The 21,286-nt window shown below is 37.1% G+C and overlaps 2 protein-coding genes across 2 annotated transcripts in view; both read left to right on the forward strand.

Annotated features, from left to right (window-relative positions):
• The window catches only part of LOC111873748 (PHD and RING finger domain-containing protein 1), a gene marked incomplete in the record, with an annotated part of 54,081 nt that extends 52,118 nt beyond the window's left edge, over window positions 1–1,963 (forward strand). Inside the window, 1 exon segment of the mRNA XM_033755189.1 lies at window positions 944–1,963. Coding sequence (XP_033611080.1) covers window positions 944–968 — 25 coding nt within the window.
• A 6,317-nt stretch (window positions 1,964–8,280) lies between these two features.
• The window catches only part of LOC111873754 (lysosomal aspartic protease), a gene marked incomplete at its 5' end in the record, with an annotated part of 17,837 nt that continues 4,831 nt past the window's right edge, over window positions 8,281–21,286 (forward strand). Inside the window, 5 exon segments of the mRNA XM_023868700.2 lie at window positions 8,281–8,339; window positions 14,757–14,883; window positions 15,933–16,056; window positions 17,541–17,659; window positions 19,422–19,621. Coding sequence (XP_023724468.1) covers window positions 8,281–8,339; window positions 14,757–14,883; window positions 15,933–16,056; window positions 17,541–17,659; window positions 19,422–19,621 — 629 coding nt within the window.

Genomic DNA, 21,286 nt, shown 5'->3' on the forward strand with positions numbered 1-21,286 from the left:
ATAAGCAGTGGATATTTCACCACTGAAGAAATCAATGTTTTGTGGGCAAAGTCTCAAATACTGTCACCTCGACTACGGCCCATGAGCTCTTACACATGGAAGTGCTGGGTCCTAAATAGCATTTCATCAAGGTAACCACAACTGTCCAATTGCCATTGTGGCGACATTCTTTCCTGTTGGAACCAGAAAATGTGGGAAATTGTCCGACAACTCCGACCCCCCCGTGGCCTGTAGTCCGCAAATACCAACCGAGTGATCACTGCTTGTCGGCGAAGTTAGTGCCAACTTTTGTGGATAGAGGGTGTCACGTGATCAGCGCAACAGATCCCCACGGCCATTGATCTCAGTTTTCTAGACCGGAGCCACTATTTCCTTGAAATAGCTCCTCAGTTATCCTCACAAGGCTGATTGGACCCTGTTGCAGACCCACTGCTTCTCAGAAAATCTAGTAGAACCTGGGACCTCTGAATCTGTAGCCAGGATCTCTGACCACTAGACCACAGTGGCGGTCAACAACTGTGACATCCAATTTTCCATTATCTCTAAATATGGGCTACCAGCGGTTTTTTCTCTTTGTAAACAAAAAAAGGGGTCATTAACCTTTGCTCATGACAAAATGCATGCTAAATACTTAACCTGCTGGACAGAAGCATGTGGCTGTTTGATACCCTAATGCCATGGTCACCTAGTTCCTTCCCCTTGTTTGGTAATTTTTTGGCAAATGGTGCATCTGAGCATTGTGATGATATGGCATTCCAAAACTTGAATGTATCACGTGTATATGTTCTTTGTGTTATCGTTCTGTCAGTTATGGCTTTTGTACAATGTTTGAAATGGCGTGCAACAATTTTAATGGCCCTGTATATTAAAGAAGTTTTGCAGTCCAGTGCAAAATGGAACATATATGTGATATAATGGGTACTGATGAGACATGTTTTTCTAGGAACAAAACAACAATGTGGAGCTGATCCTAGTGTGCAAATCCTGGTAAGTAGGTCTTCATCATCCCCACTCAGTTCTGCTCTGAAGAATTTTGTACTTCTGATCTTTCATCTGTTCAGCAGTCTACAAACTGCATAGTCTGCAGAAATTTTACTTCACAGAATTTGTACATAAAAGAGAATAATAACTGTGCTTAATTTTCTTCGGCTATACAAAGATATGATTATATATCGGGATTTGAGTTATCATGTTTATAAGTATTCCAGAGGTGTACATAAAATTACATTATTATTTAAACATTTTATTCTACATGTTTGTGACCCATTCTGGGATTATTTTATACCAGCTTAATACTTGAATGCAAAATGGATGAAATTTGCCATCATCTCCTCAACAAATAATTTGTGAATTTTGCTTGTTTAGTATTTATACATGAAATTGTATCTAAAATATTAAGTCAGATACAGACATTGTAATGGAAAATGAGAAAATTGACAGGTCTGTGGCTATTACATTTTATCTCAACAAGGATGGTATGATTCCACGTGGCTTAATTTTCTATGGATAGGAAGTTTTTTCTTTCTTTCTTTCTGTTCTCTGTTATTTTGTCATGTGTAAAGTGCATCAGATTCTGGTTTAGTGGTAAACTTAACAGACTTTCAGTATAACTAGGAGTTTAATTGTGGGTTGTAGAAATTACAGTGAAGAAACAAAATGTGTTTGTTTTATATTTTTAACTCACAATTGATTTGAACTCCGTTTTTGAGAGCAAGAAACATGTTAATCTGCGAGGACTGCGAAGAAACTTACGTTAAGAATGCAGCAGGATTGTATATTATAATGAATTTTGAAGTAAGTGTGGTGGTTACTGTTCTTACTTTTGTCAACACATGCCTGTCATGTTGGGGTACAGACTTTTGCAAAATACCAGTCATATTGGAATGGGGCAAATTGTAGATATTTGATGAAGACATTGTGTTAAGTGTATGTAATTTCATTAAAACAAGGTTTAGTGAAAATATTTGAAAGTTATTTTTAAATAATTCCAGCCATCCTTTGACACTTGATACCAACAAATCCCTTTTTATATTGTTACCCTATTCTCAAATCACCATATTGCATCACATTATTTTGCAATTTTCATGTGCAGTACAGTACAGAATTTTGTTCATATAATACAGGATGTTTGTGAAATGTGTTTCTAGTCCTGAAGTGTATGTATTTGTCTTACAACAAATATATGAAAATGTATTTACAATGACTGAAAAGTCTATGTAAGTCCCCATAACTCTCAATATCTGTGGTGACTCAGTATCCAGGCACACTCTTGACAGGTTTGTGGAAGTGTGGAGGAGGCCATCATGCTGCTGTATTGTTTCCAGTGTCATTGGTCTTGTAGGATGGGAATAATGAACTGCTCAAACATTTCCAGTCAAATACAGCCAATTCTCATCTTTCAGTGATAGGGAATGGTCTAGAAATCTTTGCTCCTGACAATGCACAAAAGAAGTTTTAAGGCTGTCACATGTTCCAAAACAGCATGCAGATTTTGAGTTCCCATATATTAACATTGTGGTAATTGATGTGGCCATATAAATCTGAATTTTCATCATTAAACAACCTTCGCAGTGAGTGGGTCATCCAGTTAAAGTTTTTGCAAGATCTCAAAGCAGAACATGTACCTACTCTCTTTGCTGTATTATATCACTTGCTTCAACAACTGGTAAAAAAGTAAAGTAAAGCTGTCCCTGTACCAGGCCTTGAAGGCCCACAGGTTTGTGAGATGTTGAGGGTCCCGCATTATCTAGACAATCGGCTCAAAGATGACGGTAAGGTTGTCAGCCTTATGTGCCGGCCGCGCTGTACTCCCCAGGAAAATTATTTAATTAATTCTTGGTACTCATTTCTGTTAGATGCTGAGTAAACCCGAGGGCCTAGTGCGGCTGGAAGGATTAGGTCAACTGAAAAAATCCAATGATCTCATCGGGACTTGAACCTGCAACTTTCCAGGTTGTAGCATAGCCCTGGTATCCGTTGAATTTAAATTTTAATATTTTCCATAAATTCATATTACACACTCTTTAGCTTCTTGAAAATAGTAAATCTTCCCTTATCAGACTTTTGTTTTCCTCATTTCCTTGTTTTAGTCTCCCAACTTTTGCATACACCAGATAGTGGTCAGTATCACAGTCAGCCCCTATAAGGAGTGAACATCAGTTATAATTAAGTATCATCTTGTTTCAAGATTTGGTCAAACTGATTGTGTCTTCCCATCATGAGAAGTCCAAGCATATGTTTCTCTTGCAATGTTAGAATGTTTTGTGTGTGTCGACTGGCAATTTATATATGTAAAACTCCCATCCCTAATTATCAGTTTCAAAATATCTTTCTTCCTACTTTTTCCTTGAAATTTCTTAGCCAAATTGTGTGTGATACATATTGAATTAGTCACATGTGCTCTCTGGTTCCTAATAAAAGCTGTCTTTCCTATCATTTTTATGCTCAGGTTGTGGTCTCCTGGGTTGTGACACCATGTGACTTTATAGGTAGGTACCAAAATTTTGGAAGAGCATATGGCCTGCATCTTCATAGTCAAAATGTGTGAGATGAAGATATACGAGTAAGCAGGCTGCAAGGAGGGGCAGTCTCATGTGAGGGGGAAGGAGATACAAGTCCAGTCTTGGCCAATAGGAAACAGTGATCAGGAAATGCAAGGGCAAGAAGCTGCTTATCCATGCATNAACTTTCCAGCTTGTAGCATAGCCCTGGTATCCGTTGAATTTAAATTTTAATATTTTCCATAAATTCATATTACACACTCTTTAGCTTCTTGAAAATAGTAAATCTTCCCTTATCAGACTTTTGTTTTCCTCATTTCCTTGTTTTAGTCTCCCAACTTTTGCATACACCAGATAGTGGTCAGTATCACAGTCAGCCCCTATAAGGAGTGAACATCAGTTATAATTAAGTATCATCTTGTTTCAAGATTTGGTCAAACTGATTGTGTCTTCCCATCATGAGAAGTCCAAGCATATGTTTCTCTTGCAATGTTAGAATGTTATGTGTGTGTCGACTGGCAATTTATATATGTAAAACTCCCATCCCTAATTATCAGTTTCAAAATATCTTTCTTCCTACTTTTTCCTTGAAATTTCTTAGCCAAATTGTGTGTGATACATATTGAATTAGTCACATGTGCTCTCTGGTTCCTAATAAAAGCTGTCTTTCCTATCATTTTTATGCTCAGGTTGTGGTCTCCTGGGTTGTGACACCATGTGACTTTATAGGTAGGTACCAAAATTTTGGAAGAGCATATGGCCTGCATCTTCATAGTCAAAATGTGTGAGATGAAGATATACGAGTAAGCAGGCTGCAAGGAGGGGCAGTCTCATGTGAGGGGGAAGGAGATACAAGTCCAGTCTTGGCCAATAGGAAACAGTGATCAGGAAATGCAAGGGCAAGAAGCTGCTTATCCATGCATATAGATCTGATTGACCACTTTCCTTGTAACCTGCCTCTATCACCTGACCACATCTTTACCCCACGCACTGCAGCCCCATAGATGTATGTAGTATGTACCGCTGAAACATTGGTATCCAACTATAAAACCACACAATGTTACAACCCAGAAGACCACAATTTGAACTTCACTATCATTAAAACCTGCTCAGTTGGAGCATTCAGATTCAGAATAATAATATAATGCCAATCAATGACCTCTTAGTATTTATGTGACATCCTGTTACTAACAAATCTTTCTTATGTATGAAAAAGCCCATTCCTAAATGATGTTTAACATGCTTTTTTCCATAGAAGAATTTATAATTGTCTGCTGTTTCAGTACTACCATTATCATATTCCAAGACATCATTGATATCCATCCATTCAGCAGTTTGTATTAAAAACGACAGTTTTTCTGATGGAGCATTTGATGCTGATAAACAGCGTTTTAAACAGTATTATGTCTCATGTTTTGTAATAATGATTAAAATTTATGAATTATAATTGGTTGTTTCAGATTTTAAGTACATACTCTGTTATGTTTTCATTTGTGTGATATGTGCTGTGCAATTCATAATATTGTTGCAGTGGTTTTTTTTTCATTGACACATTACTACAATACCAGTGAAGGTGATAGAAACTGAAAGTTGCATTAGAAACATACTTAGTATACCTATGTAGAATATCTTCGCAGCAGTAAAAATTTAGATTGTGGCCTTCTGGGTCATGACATTAGGGTATAACTGGAAGGTGGAGGCAGCAGTTTCCTCCAAAAATAAGATGTACTGTTTCAGGTATACACAGTTATGATTGTTCTGACATAGGGAAGCCTTGCATTAATNATTTTGTAATAATGATTAAAGTTTATGAATTATAATTAGTTGTTTCAGATTTTAAGTACGTACTCTGTTATGTTTTCATTTGTGTGATATGTGCTGTGAAATTCATAATATTGTTGCAGTGGTTATTTTGTCATTGACACATTACTACAATACCAGTGAAGGTGATAGAAACTGAAAGTTGCATTAGAAACATACTTAGTATACCTATGTAGAATATCTTCGCAGCAGTAAAAATTTAGATTGTGGCCTTCTGGGTCATGACATTAGGGTATAACTGGAAGGTGGAGGCAGCAGTTTCCTCCAGAAATAAGATGTACTGTTTCAGGTATACACAGTTATGATTGTTCTGACATAGGGAAGCCTTGCATTAATGTAGTAATCTCACAAAGTAAACACCTAGAAGTGAAATATCAGAGATTTTTAAAGTTGGCACTCATGCCCTTGTTAGTGGTTTCCAATGTCTTGGATGAACCAGCTGCCTTAATCTGTTACCATGAATATAGGGGCGAAATATACATGCACCAAAAATGTCAAATGATTTAAGTATATCTCAAAATGGCCATTGTTTTGAACAAACTTTCATAGCTGCAATACAGGACCAGAAGTCAAAGAAACAGACACAAAAATGGTAACACTTTACTATCCATGGCATGTTAGCGACCTTCTTGGATTTCCAAATATCCAGATTCTTCATGGCTCAAAGTAACAGTTTTGTATTGGGCTGTTAGGATAGTCAAAATGGCAAATATAGCAGGTAACTAACAGTGGACACTAAAGTGTATGTATCTTCATGGGTATATGTTTTATTTCTGGGCCCACACCTGACCCCATAATAATGTTCAAGATGTCGCAGAAGTGTCTCAAACAGTTTTGTTTCCAGTTGTTAGGTTAAGCAAGAAGACATGTGAAACATGTACTAAACAGTGGGCAACAAAGTTCTGCACACTTTGTGGCTAAATTTCATTAATTGGTGGTGTTTTACCATGTCTATGAAAACAGTAATGGCCAAAATACTGACTCGCCATTCTCCGAGTTGTTACGTCAAGAGTGTAAGTTATGGAATGGGGTAGGCTTTTCCTTATCTTGCAGGGGCTTATGAATGAATCATCATCTCGATAATTTGTAAATATGTGCTCTCCCAAAGCTAGTATCTTAATAATAAGCATAATTCTTCTCACATTAATTTAGCAAAGGAAAAATATTTAGGATTCTTGATTCTCACAGTTGTGGGTATGGAAAATACTATCCTCTGGAATATAAGGAATATAATGTAATCTGTTTAAAGACAACTGACATTCCGGAGGAACTTGTCACCTCCATCTTCAGGGTAGAAGGGCAAGCCAAGCAAGAAACCAACATGTAACACTCAGCTATGCTGATGTTGTGACTACAAAAATGGGCCAATCATCTAATGAACGGTGGAAACTTTCCCATGGTGTAAAACAGGCATTGATGTTAAACTGACCACTAGAAGAGATAGGTGGAAAATTCAAGTTATCATGCCTTTCGCAAATTAGGCTTTATTATGGTTCAGTATGGATGAAAATCTGAATCACGCGACAATTTTTTTGTGAAAGTCTGTCGTCAAATTTCACAAGATCTGCGAAACAATTTAAGGCATACATGTAAGTGTTCATTATGGCTGTAGGTAAATTAGGCTTCAGTATGCATAGATATGGCCAAAAACTAAACTGGCCATCAAATCCTGATGGTAGTCTTCCATGCAGAAATTGAACAACTTCAGTGAAACAGTTTATGGGATTCATTAAGCTCCTTTATGGCCTTATGTAAACTTGGTTTTGTTATGAATAAATATGGCTAAAAATCAGGATTGTTGGGCAACTTCCAGTGAACGTCTACTATTTGAAGAAAATATGTTCAACGATACGTACTCAGATATTTGGCCAGTATGTTGACAGGCAGATGTTCACATACTGCCTTTTTCTTTTTTTAATGCATCATTTATTGTATGCAGCAGGCTTTGTTATGTTCCCTTTTAAACTGGCGATTTTGTGAGAGCATTAAATTGCAGGAGTGGAGCAAAGTAGAAATAGCTTTTCAGAACTAGATAAACGCTCAGGAAGAGAATCAGATGCTCCAACATTAGCAGAAATTCCCAAGGGAATGACCACCATGTCTTGTAATGTAAATTGTTACAGCATGTTCCAAAATTATTTCCTACACGTATCATTGTTGGGAACAATGGTTATGATATCTTATGGCAGTGACAATAGCTCCTTTAAAGTAAGTCACTTTAAAACTTGCGGTCAGCATGTATCCTCATCTTCCCTTTTTTCAGCCATGAATATGAGTGTGCAAGGAAGAAGAAGAAGAAAGGAATGAAACATAAAATTTCGCTTTAGTAAAATATGATTTGGTGTAAGATGCGAATAAAATACTTCAAGAAGCCTACAGATGAAACTGAATCGCCTAATTGCACCAGGTCAGTCAGTCAATTGTAATAGCCTATGGTGAACTAATACGACTTTAACAACGACGCCTTGGAAATAATTCATTGGCGTTTTGGCGATCGTCAGGATAATTATCACACTATTTTCAACTGCCCTGACAGGTCAGTATCTCTCTTAGCTCGATTGCATCATTTTCTGCTGGTTCCTAATTAGTCACTTAACATGATCGGTAAGTGACCAAATTGACACTTATGTTAACATTTAAAACTCGAAATAAAGTCGACACTGTGTAAATATTATTTTCCATGTCTGTACCTGTGGTCCAACTTCTGACCATTCCCTAACCTACTGCTAAAGAGTATGTTGTGTAGCTAGATTGAGCTAGATAGGCTAGATCGCCTAGATGGCCTAGATATTTGTTATATTGTTTGTAATGCTCATTCCGGGGCCAGTCTCATGACTTCGTGTCATCGACTGCATAGACCGCATAGACTGTGTGTTTAGGTGTAGTCTGTGTGGAGAACTTACCGGTTAACGTTTATAAAGTGCTGGTTGTATGGTATCTGTGTTCGTCTGAGAAAAAGATGATACGTACAGGATTATTTGTTCTTTTTGTGGCATCTTGCAGTAGTGCATTTGTTCGGTTAGTTGTATTTTTCGGCTTATTACGCACTTTCTTATTATCATTAGTAGTAGTAAAAAAAAGTAAAGGTAAATTTGTTCCTTTGCTGTAATTAAGCACAACGCCATGGAGACGTATGGGGAAGTAGACGTACAGCTCCACCTTGACCTCAGCACTTGATGGAGGTGAATGGTTAGGTACATGCCCTGGCCGCCTTGCCCCGGAGGAAATCCCCCGACACCAGTTGGATGGGAGGCTGGGTAGTCCCCTAGAGCCGGTCTGTACGCTCTAGAGAAGAGAAAAATCTCTTGCCCCTGCCGGGAATCGAACCCCAGCCGTCTATTACGTCCCTATATATACCAAGCTGAGCCGTATTTACTACTACTACTACTACTACTACTACTACGTAATGAAGTTATATATAGTTGTGGTGGATTATTTTAAAGAGTGTTCATGTAGGGAATAAAGATGTCTTACAAATGCTTTCTTTGCGAATTTGTATTCATTTGTGGTCCCAGTGTTCATTTGCTGGAAATGTAGATAAATTTTAAAGAGGATATGAGACACCATGGAGTTTGGTAACATTTAGCTGACATTTTGGATGAACTTACTGTTTCCATCATCAGGGCTGAAGACAGAGCCAAGCATGCAGCAGCAAACTGCTTGTTACTTGAAGATAGTACTCTTCATAGGTGTTACTGTGATAACCCCAAGTCTCTCACAAATTACTTTTATTCATGCAGTCATATGCATTTTGTGCCAGACTCCTGTACAAAATTAAAGGATACAAATATGGAATGTGGAGCCAATATACAATTCTGCTGATAGGAACACGATAGTATAATATTAAGTCTTATTTTGCTTGTCTTATGCCAAGTTTAATAAGTTAGGTTTGGGCACCATGTAAGTACCAGTGCAGTCCAAAATTAAATATGGCCAACATCTTTGGAGTAGACTACCAATTCCTGTTTGTTTGGCAGTTGTTCGTTAGTATTGGAGATAAACATGGGGAGACAGATGGTAGCTGTGTTAAATAATTTAGACATCTGTATTTTAAAATAGTACTTTTATTGTAATGGAATTCCAAATTCAGTAATGCAGCCTGTTTGGTTGAAACTGTTAATTTTAGTAATGTTAAACTGAATGTAGAGACAGGTAAAGGTAAAAATGTAAAGTCCCTGTGCTTAACTGTTTAAGCACTATGCCATGAAGGCGTGTGGGGAGTGGATATATGGACCCACATTTTTTTTACCTTTGCACAAGTTGGAGGTGAGTAGTCAGCTTCATGCCCTGACAGCTTTACCCCCAGGGAAAGAGCCTCCAGTACCCATTGTATAGGAGGTTGGGTGGACCCCAGAGTCAGTCTAGATGACTTGGAGAAGAGAAAATACTTCACTCTGCAGGGACTCAAACTTCAACCCCTTGGTTGTCCAGCCCATAGCCAGTTGCTATACTAACTATGCTACTTTAGCCTGTAGAGACAGGTGTATGTGAAAATGCCTCTGACTTGATGCTGCCTACATTTATTTGAGGATTAATATATTCTGAAAAGTCCGTAAATTTAAAATTCTTCTGTTACTTCAGAAGTTTTAATACTGTCACATGAATACTGAATTTTCATTATTTTCCATGTAAGTAATACTAGTGTACAAACAGGATATAAAATCCCCAGTTATGAAGTTTATGTAGCCTTCTGCTCTCCATTATCTTACTTCAATATTTTTAACACAGATTCATTTACCCTGTAACTGGTATTGCAACTGAGGTACAGTTTACTTTGAATTTTGAAGACAAGAGGGAATGCATCACTGTCTTTGAAATTTTGATCTGAGAATCTGCATGGACTAGTGGAAAATATAAATATAAATGTGTTCGGTGGAGCAGTGCCATGAAGTTTTCTTTACCCAGACTTTGGCTCGACAATTTTCAGGATCATTCAGTTCTCTTAAATACTGAAATAATATTGTACACCATACTTTGCTGCAGAATTGTACAGAAGTGCCTGCTTTGTTTTATGTCGTTCAGGGATTAAAATTACAGAACAGTAGCACCTGTACTCACAAGATTATTTTTACTTGACCAAACCCACATCACACTCACTTTATCAGAACTCTGAACATAAGCATGGAAAGAAAATGAAAAATATTTTAACATATGCCTTACAAAAGAGTATTACACATGACATTATAATTTTGAAACCAAAATTACATTTAAGAACTCACAGGAAAAATAATTTACTGAATATTCTAATTTTGTTAAAGATAGCAGGACAAGAAAATTAAATTGATTTGTGTAAGTGTAGAAAAGAATCAATCTTGGCACAAAGAAGGAGACAAAAATGTCAGTTCTTATGATTGCCAGCATGATGGTGTGATTGCTATTGAGAACTGAAGTATGTAAAAATCATTATGTGCTTCAGGGTTATTGTAGACATTCTGAAGTGGGAACACTGTTTATACCAACACCAGTCATACCGTCCACTGACACAACTGTTTCTTCCTTACAGGAAGCATTTCACAGTTCACTATTCTCCTAATAACAGAAAACGATTACTTAGTAGTTTTTTCTCTGTAGCTGTAAAATCTGCCAAAGTTAAGCAGTTCAGTAAATTTTTAGCTTCTATAGTCTTTGTATCCTTTACTTTACAAACTTCTAGAATGAAAGACATTGCTTTCAAATGATGTACAGTTTTTTTTATCTGCCATACTATACTGATATTCAGCACTTAGATTAGATGGTGCTAATATATGTGAAGTTCAGATAGTTCAGTAAAGTGACCTAGGCACAGGCTGGGTGACTGGGATTCTAGATGCAGCAGGTTCATAGATTTTTCTCTTGGCTGCCATATCCAGATGAACTTTGAGCCCATTCAGTCTTCTTGTCTGTAAAGTACCCACTTTCATCTAATGTCAAGGTTATTAATACATGTAGCATTACATCCATGCCCTCTGTATGCTTGGTGCCAAGGCACAGGGAGAGCTTACCTGATTATAAACCAAGATACTTTTCTGCAGTAGACATTTATTTTCAATTTGAATATGTCCTGACTTGTTTCTCAAGAATTTAATCTGTATCATATCTGCCTTATCCAAATGGAGAGGAAGGTTTGTGAGATCACATTTCTATAAGGAAATAACATTCTCATATCTGAATTTGTCTTTAGTAACATCTCAACCAGTTGGCAGTTTCCTTAAAATAGTAAGAAGTCCTTGCCATTAGATGATGTTTACTCCATGTATTCCAAATAATGCCAGCCATGCATATTTTGAAGTGGGGGCAGTTATTTAGTGCTGAAGCTTGAAATTTTGCATGGTCTTACCTCTAGAAGAAGCAGTTTCAGTTACATTGCTGTTAGGAACTGCATCTTAGGACATACAGTTCACAAATACTCAGCTGAAAATGAAGAATGGACTGTTGATTCTTGTATTGTGAATCATCTTTCTTATAGATTACAAATAGTTACTTGACTCATGATGAATCAGCGGTTGCACTTCTTGCATATGCTTATTTGCTAGAAAATCATAGCTTTCATTCCTAAGGTTAAGGGGAAAAGAAAACATTTGATAAAATAATTTGTATAAAAATGTAAGGTAGGGAGATGTACGAACAATTAAAATTCAAACTTTTCAAGGTTTTTATATGTGTATTTCGTTAGGTTTTAGAGTTCAGTAGAAGGAACGTTTTCTTTCTTTTTCTTGGCAGTCCACGTGTTTATTGCCATTGTCAGACCATTACACAGAGTGAGAACTGAAATGTTATACATATGTATAGTGCAAGTACTCCTTGCTATATGCAAGGTCAAAAAATGCAGTTTCATTGTGTGGCACTTAACTAGTTAGGCTGATTTCAATTAATAGAACTCAATTTAAAGCCAACTGCTTGCTGGCCAAATGAGAGAGGGGGGGAAGGAGAAGATAGAAAGGGGAGTAAAGAGTTGTGTGATTGGCAGAGGAGGAATGCAAGGGGAGATGGTAAAATTTGGCTCAGCTGTGCAACCAGTTCTGTTCATTCTGGCCCTCTGGGTTAATAAGGAAACTTTAAGTACAGTATTCCCTTATGTTCAGTTTATGCAATTGTTACTTACTTAGCCATGCATAAAGATGAGGAATCAGAACCAGTCACATATGAAGAGGCACTGTCAAGCTCCGATAAATCTAAATGGGAAGAAGCCATTAAGAAGGAATTAAAGGCCTTTCAAATGAACAAAGCATGGACAATAGTGGATAGACCATCATATAAGCCAGTAGTGAAATCAAAATGGGTCTTCAAAATTAAACGAGATGCTGAAGGAAATGTCGCATGTCACAGAGCACGTTTAGTGGTGAAAGGTTGTAGCCAAACAGAAGGAATAGACTGTTTTGAAACTTCGCTCTCGTGGTGAAACATTCTTCAATGCGATTGTTATTTGCTTTAGCTGCAAAGCATGATTGGAACATGGACCACCTTGATGTCTGTACCGCATTTTTAAATGGAGATCTTGAAGAAGTTATATATATGGAGCTTCCTGAAGGATATGACATTAAGGCAGAGTCTAATAAAGTTTGCAAATTAAGAAAATCGGTTTACGGACTGAAACAAGCCACTAGGTCATGGAATAAGAAAGCAACAGAGGTCCGTGGATCGGAACCACGCTCTGCTACCATAACAATTTCACCATGTGTGGTTTTTGTTGTGGAACACAATTGTGGCATAAATTGTCTAGTAGTTATATTTTTATGTTGTCTTTAAAGGGATGGACTCATTTGCATGTAACATAAGATACAGTAGTGCCTAGTCATCATTTCAGTGCCTCTGAATCACCACTTCCATATTATCAATATATTATTGAGTCAGTCACTTTTTGTAACAAGTATTTTATTAATTGATTAATTTGTTTATGATAAACTGTAACCGTTCACTAGAATTGAGCTTACTATAAATTATGTTAATTAAGAACAGATAAATACAAGCTATAATTTGTAAGTAAAGAGTAATCAGTCACATTTTTGCATTCAGGAAGTGACATAAGCTCATTCTTGCTGTGTGGATATTGATATTCAGTGATGTCATTCCCACTATCTGTTCTTGTTTGTGCCCATGGAAGTACCATATAGCTTGAGAATAGGAAAGTTTTTCTCTAAACTTGCAGCTTGTACAGAGAAAAATTGGAGGAGACCCATGGTGAATGAACAGAATGTAATATTAAAACTTCTTGAAGGGATAATAATATTTGCAGTCCATCAGAAGCCATTTTCTAAATATGGAAGTGAACTAAAATTTGGAATAGAATGGTTATGTAGAGGGGAAGTCTATCTCAGTGTGAAATCTCTACTAGATTTCCAATATTAAAATTTAAAACTTCATTCTGTTACTCTCCATGTCAGCAGTTTCCAAACATACAAACATTTAATACAAAATTTGATGACAGTTTATTGTCTCACTACTGAACTTCAGTATCTCATATATTATCGTTTTCATGAACCCAAGAAGTACATCGGATTTTGAGTTCAAATACAAATTAGTTTAGTGTAAGTTGTTTAAGTCTGTTATTATTAAAAGTTTAAAGATATCATATAGAATAGGACCAGTATGGTTCTCACATCAGAAGTTGGCATGTGTGTTGTGTTGCAATTGATGAAGTGAGGAGCCTGTCCCAGTTTCAAATACCAGGAGCAGCTGCTTTGCCAGGCTTACTGCCTTGAATGCTTCCCAACCATATTTCTCCACACACACACACACACACCATTATTTATGCTGGCTATCATTGGCAGTATGATTGTGATGTCAGTCATATGTCAGTGAAAGTTAAGCAAAACAGTTTTTGATTGGACTTGGACGTTTGCACATTACGTAAGTTCCAAAAGAGTTTAATAACTGGCTGTAAGGAACAGAGCTTTTCTTGGGAAGTTGACAGTTATTTAGCTGGTCAAGAGATTCCTTATTTGGTATGGAACCTGAAGGCTTATCATATTTGTTAGAGCACACCAATGAACTCTGCCTTTCTTTTATGAACTCTCAGTATCTTAGACTGTATGGCTTCAAATGATAGGATGATTGGCAAGTAATGAATTGGAAAGGATTTGGAAGGAAGTAGTCATGGCCTGATTGAGATACTATCCGAGCATTTGCCTGAAGGGACTGAAGAAAGCCATGAGAAGCCTTGGTCACGATAACTGATGTCCTGACAAAATGAGGGACTGAGGACCTCCTCCAATACAAGTCTGTACTGCCACATCAGGGTACTAAGTAACTCTATCCCGAGTCAGTTGAATCTCATCCATACTCTCAACCTTATTTCTTCCCTTTGTAACATTTTGTAACACTAGTGTCTTGAGGCAACGGCTGTTGGTCCCTCAGCAAACTCCCAAGCTGGAGAACCAGAGTATTCCTGATGCTCTCTTTGAGACAGTGTATGTAACATATAAGTTAACAAATGAAGTACTTTAATTTTTAACATAGGATTCCACTGTATAAGTTCCAGTCCGCACGCAGAACTTTGCAGGAAGCCGGTACTGATGTGCATCAGTTTCGACTAACAGAAAATGTTAATGGTCCTACCCCAGAACCATTGTCAAACTATCTTGATGTAAGTTTCCTCTTAAATTAATTATATTTTGGTTATAATTTTGAAATGATTTGTATGAGTGAGTGAGTCACAGATATGTAGTGTTATGTGTCAGTTAAAGAAGTGGTGCAGTGCTGAATGTGATGTGGGGATGATTGTGAATTGTGAGTCTAAAGGTTATAGAAGGAGGCATGAATTTAAGATATGCATTTCCAGATCTAGTGATTTTGAAGGAAGAGCCAGATAAGGAACTCAGATAGCTCAGTCAGTATAGTGACTAGGATACAGATTTGGCAGTTGGGTTTGATTCCTGGCAGGGGCAAAGATATATTTCGTTGCCATTGTTTGTGTACTGCACAGTACTGTGCACATAATGTAATGTACAGCATGTTAGGTGTTACGATCCAGAATTGAAAGAACTAGATATTTCTTAATGTTGCATCATAGAAAGATGACAGTTATGCTGATTTGCTATGAGTGGTTCATAATGTAATGGGGACATTTTTATTTTTTAATTGTGCAGGGATGTTAGCATTGATGTCACAGAAGACAGTGTGTAAAAATAAAACCACATGTACTTTATTTTGCAGAAGAATTGCTTGGGTTGTGGAAGTCATGAGAGAGAGTAGACTAACATTAATGAAGACTCACAGATACTGTCATGGATTCGATTCCCAATGAAATAATTGGATTTTATAATTGACTTAATCCTTCCTGCTGCAGTATGGCCCTGGGGTCAACTCAGCCTCTAACAGAAATGAATACCAGGAATCTTCCTGGGGTTAAAGGGCAACTGGTGCATAAGGCTAACGTCACTGGCATTTATGAGCCAGTTGTCTGGAAAATGTGAGAGCCTTGATGTCTCACAACCCTAAGGGCTCCTTGTACAGGGATAGCTTTATTCCCCCCACCTTTAACCCTCCCATACTGTCAGGCCTTGGTGTTGTCTGGCTAAGTCACCAGCCATATTCTGTTACCCGCTTTAGTATATAAATGTTATCTATTACCTGATTGTATTCAAACAGACGCACAGCCGAGAATGGTGCATGGTTTTTGTCCTTGTTTTCTAGGCACAGTACTATGGGCCAATAAGTATTGGTGATCCACCTCAGAAGTTCCGAGTAGTGTTTGATACTGGTTCATCCAACTTATGGGTCCCATCTAAGAAGTGTCATTACACCAGCATAGCATGTTGTAAGTAACATAAGTAAACAGTTACACTTTATTAAAATGGTTGCTACTTTCTTTATACGTTTATATGTGGAAATTTTCTGAAACTGTCTGCACTAGCAACAACTGTATAAGAACTTGATTAATTTATAATGTTGGAAATGCAGGGGGTAAGGAGGTAGTGATTGAAAATTACCCAACTTTGAACTGAACGTCTTGTTTTATATGGTATGTATGTTTAGTAAAATGTAAAAGAACAAGAAGTTCTGAGAAAAGTTCAGAGCTTACCATGACCTTAACCCTTAATCAGAATGGTCACCAAAATATGTAGGTAAATTACAGAGCAACACACAACAACAGAAATTCGTCATTCCATAATACATGAAAGGAAAGAAGAAGAGAAAAACATAGTATGCACTGAATTATAATTGATCCCACCATAAACAGTGAACGTCGAACAATAAGAAAACAGCAAAATCCAGTAGACAGTGTGTAAGGGGATAACTCCAGTACATGTGTGATACTGCAATATCCAGCAAGATTTCCAACTTTATTTTGCAATCATAGGAATCAAAGAATAATAACTTTAACAATACCCACTGAGGTATTCGATGCAGCAGCCTACAGCAAAATTAGAAATGATCAACATGCTCCCTTTCTAGTCTTATAACATTTTAACCATTAACAAAATTCTTGAAACAGTTCCTCAAAAAAACTACATAACTACAAATTTTAAATTTAATTTAAACATTGGCCAGTAATTAGAAAAAAAAACAGTTGAGTGAAAATGAATGTACCATCAATGTGAGGATGGACAGTCAGGCCAAAATATCATGGAGCTGAATGAAAATAAGAAACAAAAGTATATAACTTGATTGATTACATACTAATGTTATTTTGACAGATTCCTAAGGTGTGCTTAATTGCTCTGTTAATTTATTCCATTTTATGTCTTGTGTTTTACCCACAGGAGTGAAGTTTAATATAGTCCAGTAAATACATTTAGACACATTCTCTGTTCAATAAGCCAGTAATTGAATTGTGCTTTAGTTTTGTACTTTAATTTGTGTCCAAATGTGAAGCCGAAAGTATGGTGAATGCTGAAGAAAGCAGTCTTCTGGGATATGGCACTGTGTAGATGTGGTGTTATCCGACGTTCTAGAGGAACGTATCGCACAAGCAGACTTCTTGTACCAGTTATCACGGTCTCTTCGCTGGCAGATTTTCTTATTTTTCCTTCTGCCCTGAAGATGGAGGTGATACGTTCCTCTGGAACGTCGGTTAACACCACATCTACACGGTGCCACATCCCAAAAGACTGCTTTCTTCATAGTCACTGCTGTGAAAACCTCAGATCTTACATGGTGAATACTGTTTTAGGGTACATATGAACTGCATATAAATGATATCAATTTTCTGAAAATCCACTTTTCGTGGACACTTTCACAATATGAATGTCATTTATACAGACTTTTTACTGATAGTAATGTTATATATTTTTATTTCAGTGTTGCATCGTAAGTATGACTCTACGAAGTCATCAACTTATGAGAAAAATGGGACTGCATTTGAAATCCAGTATGGCTCTGGCAGTCTTTCAGGATTCCTATCTACAGATGTTGTTAATGTAAGTGATTTTAAGTGACCAGTTTTTACTGCAGTAACTATACCTTTTGTTATGTATTACAGTAAAATAATGTGAACTCCCAGATATATGGTATCCAGGCATTAGGAACTGTCACATAACCAGCAGATACTTAAAAAGAAATTACCATTCTGTAAATTTATTTCAAAAAGAAAGCTGGAGCACACGTTAACCCACCACTAACAGCACATGCCTTGTTCATCACACAGTTGCCATTACAGATATAGTTATGTATGAGTACAGTAGATGTTAGTTGAATTTGTGATCATGATACAGGCTGTCCAAAATCTTTCATCTATCAATCTGCCCTTGTCTCCTATAGACCCATAAGTAAAGTAAAAGTAAAGGTATCCCTGTAACAGGCTGTGGAGGCCCATAGGGTTGTGAGATGCTGAGGCTCCCACATTTTCTAAACAATTGGCTCATAGATGGCAGAAAGGTTGTCAGCCCTACGTGCTGGCCACCCTTTACCCCCAAGAATATTCCAAGAATATTCCTGGTACTCATTTCTGTTAAAGGTTGAGTCAACCCCAGGGCCATAGTGCAGCTGGAAGGATTAGGTAAATTGAAAAAAATCCAATGACCTCATAGGGACTTGAACCCGTGACCTTAGGCTTGTACATAGCATAGTGCCTCAACCAACTACGCTACAAGAACTAAAACAAAAATGTGTTGATTTTGACTTTAAAATAGAAAATGTAAATATTAATGATGGGAAAAGTTTGAAAATCATGAAAATTGGATTCCATAGGAGTTTTCTCATACATCAGCATACCTAGTTCCCCGTATGTACTGGATAACGGGACATTTTCTGTGTCTCCTTTTTGTACATAGTATTTTTACATAGTAAGGACATATGACTTCCACATTTTTTATTTATGCATTTTTACGCTCATGTAACAAATTCTGTGTTGAAGTTAACCTTAAATTCTATAACAACATTCCAGATATCTAGCTTTTAGAATGCACACGTTCCTTCCATACACTTCCTATTTCAGTTTTAAAAATTGACACACATTCACATTGCAGAATGTGACTGTCATAGTCTTCTACTAATTATTTATTGATTGAAACCAGATCATAGATCTCACATTGTGTGCTGGTACATTGTCCAATTGAAAATGCATGTAACCCTTAATTCCATACAACAACTCAATCTCATCATGGTTTGGCACAAACAGAGATAATGCTCAAAGGACATGGAAATCAGCAGTGTACTTATTATGGCAGGATTCATAGAGTCTGTTCATGTTCATGTGTGACTGACGGCATGCCCACCACTGATTGGCAAAGTAGTTAGCATGAACAGATGCCATACTTATTGGATGAATATCACCATAGTTATGCTCTAAGGTCTGTGGCAGTAATTTGGGAGTTCATAATTGGCATTATGAAAGTTTTGTTTGTTACAGTATATTTTTCTTTTCCTTAAGATTTCCACTTCTGTAAAGATAATGCATCGGCTGTTATGCTGAGGCATGTGAAATTGAGCACTCTTATTCTAACTGCTGATATGACATGTCTTCATACAAAGACATATCTAAATCCATCTTGTAGTAAATCTGTGATCGTTAATCTGGGAAGAATTTTTAAACCCTACAATTCGGAGTTTTGAAATTATTACTCTTCTTTCCATAGGAGTGCTTGTTTCAAAGAGAAACATAATTATAAAGATGCTTTAATAAACATTTTGTGATTAAATAATCTTGTGTTAATAACTGTATATTTCTTCTATTCTTTATAGGTGGGAGGGCTTGTAGTGAAAAAGCAGACATTTGCAGAGGCTGTTAGTGAACCTGGTCTGGCCTTTGTTGCTGCAAAGTTTGATGGTATCTTGGGAATGGCATACAGCTCAATATCTGTGGATGGAGTCACTCCTGTGTTTTATAATTTGATCAAACAAGGACTTGTCCCAAAGTCTGTCTTCTCATTTTATCTTAGCAGGTATTTAAGCCTCACATATTTTGTATGTGAATAATCTGTGCATGCATGCACATGCACACTAGCATTATTATGTACTGTCCTACCAGTTAAAGATTAAAAAGCAATAATTATTTGGAATAATCTTCTATAGCCAGTGGTCCCCTTGTGCAAGTTTCAGTAAGCACCATTACATGGACAAGATGTGCACTGCTTATACATCGACAAAGTACTGAGATAATTGGTTTCTTATCAGAATTATGGCTGAATGTTTGAGGTTACAGAAAGTTCTCTAATGTAAATATAGATAACTTTTATCTACATACATATACAAGTTATTTTAGTAATTAATCATTTCAAAGTTATGTCACACTGTTTTCTTATTTATGTTAGGATGTTCCACTTCCTTCAGCCAGTTTTAAGTAATTCATGTAGCTGAGACTTTCAGAAGCTAATAATCATGCATCTAGTTTAGATATTCCCTGCATTTTGTGAAACTTGAAGGCTTGTTACCATGATCACAAGTTTCTGCAACCGGCCCCTATCCAGAGTCACATGAAGCAAGTCCACATCATGACATGTGATTCCTTATGATCATTTTCATATTGTGTTCTGCTGGGTTATGATGCCATGTTGTAGTCTAATAGGTGTGTATCAAAGTGTCAGGGGAACATACTGCTTCCATCTTAAAGAAAACCTCAAATCTTATAAACAAACAACATTTGATCCTTGTTTGTCGTTAAGAGATTTTGGTGGAATTTTACACTGGAAATTTCCCTTTTGAATTTTAATTTATGTTTTATTATATTGGCAGTTGTGAATAAGTGCTGTAATTTATGCTTTTTAAAATGTATTAATGAGTGGTAATACTTATGGACAGTGTTGACTGATCAGGCTGTCATCCCCTTTTCACCCTTTAACGTTGTCTTTTTTTGGGGGGGGGGGAAATAACTGGTTAAGAAAGGCAGCCCATGATTTGTTTTTAGTTAATAGTTTTTAAGGCATGAAATGGACATGCTTGATGGATTTTTTGCATTCTTGTTGCGGCAGTAGGGACAGCACTTACGAATAAAAAAAATGTATTATTGGACAGGATTCAAGGACAGATATAGTCATTTTATTTCGTAATGAACAGTTACAGGGTATTATCAGAATCATGATAAAGAGGTGTTTTATTAACATTTTGAATGGACATGTATCCAGAAGTAGACCTGTTACTGGAACGAGAGGTATGGTAGTGGTGGTGATGTATATTATTCACTGAGGCAGATGCTATCAATGAAGTGGTGTCAGCACACTGTAATGCATTGGAGAGTATGATTGTACATAACTAGCAAAAGTGTTCTTAAAAATCTGTGGCTCTAGTCCGCAAGCAACTTACACTGACCGAGTGATCGCTGCTTGTCGGCGAAGTTAGTGCCAACTTTAGCTGATAGAGGGTGTTCCGTGGTTAGCGCAGTGAATCCCCATGGCCGTTATTTTCGGTTTTCTATACCGGAGCTGCTATTTTCTTGAAATAGCTCCTCATTTATCCCCACAATGCCGAGTGGATCCCGTTCCAGACCCACTACTTCTCAAAACATCTGGTAGCACCAGGAATTGAACCCGGAACCTCTGGGTATGTAGCCAGGAACTCTGACCACTAGACCACACCAGAGGTTTATCAGACACTGCAAGAAAAAGTGGCGG

This window comes from Cryptotermes secundus, unplaced genomic scaffold, assembly GCF_002891405.2.
Source record: "Cryptotermes secundus unplaced genomic scaffold, Csec_1.0 scaffold142, whole genome shotgun sequence".
NCBI lineage: Eukaryota > Metazoa > Arthropoda > Insecta > Blattodea > Kalotermitidae > Cryptotermes > Cryptotermes secundus.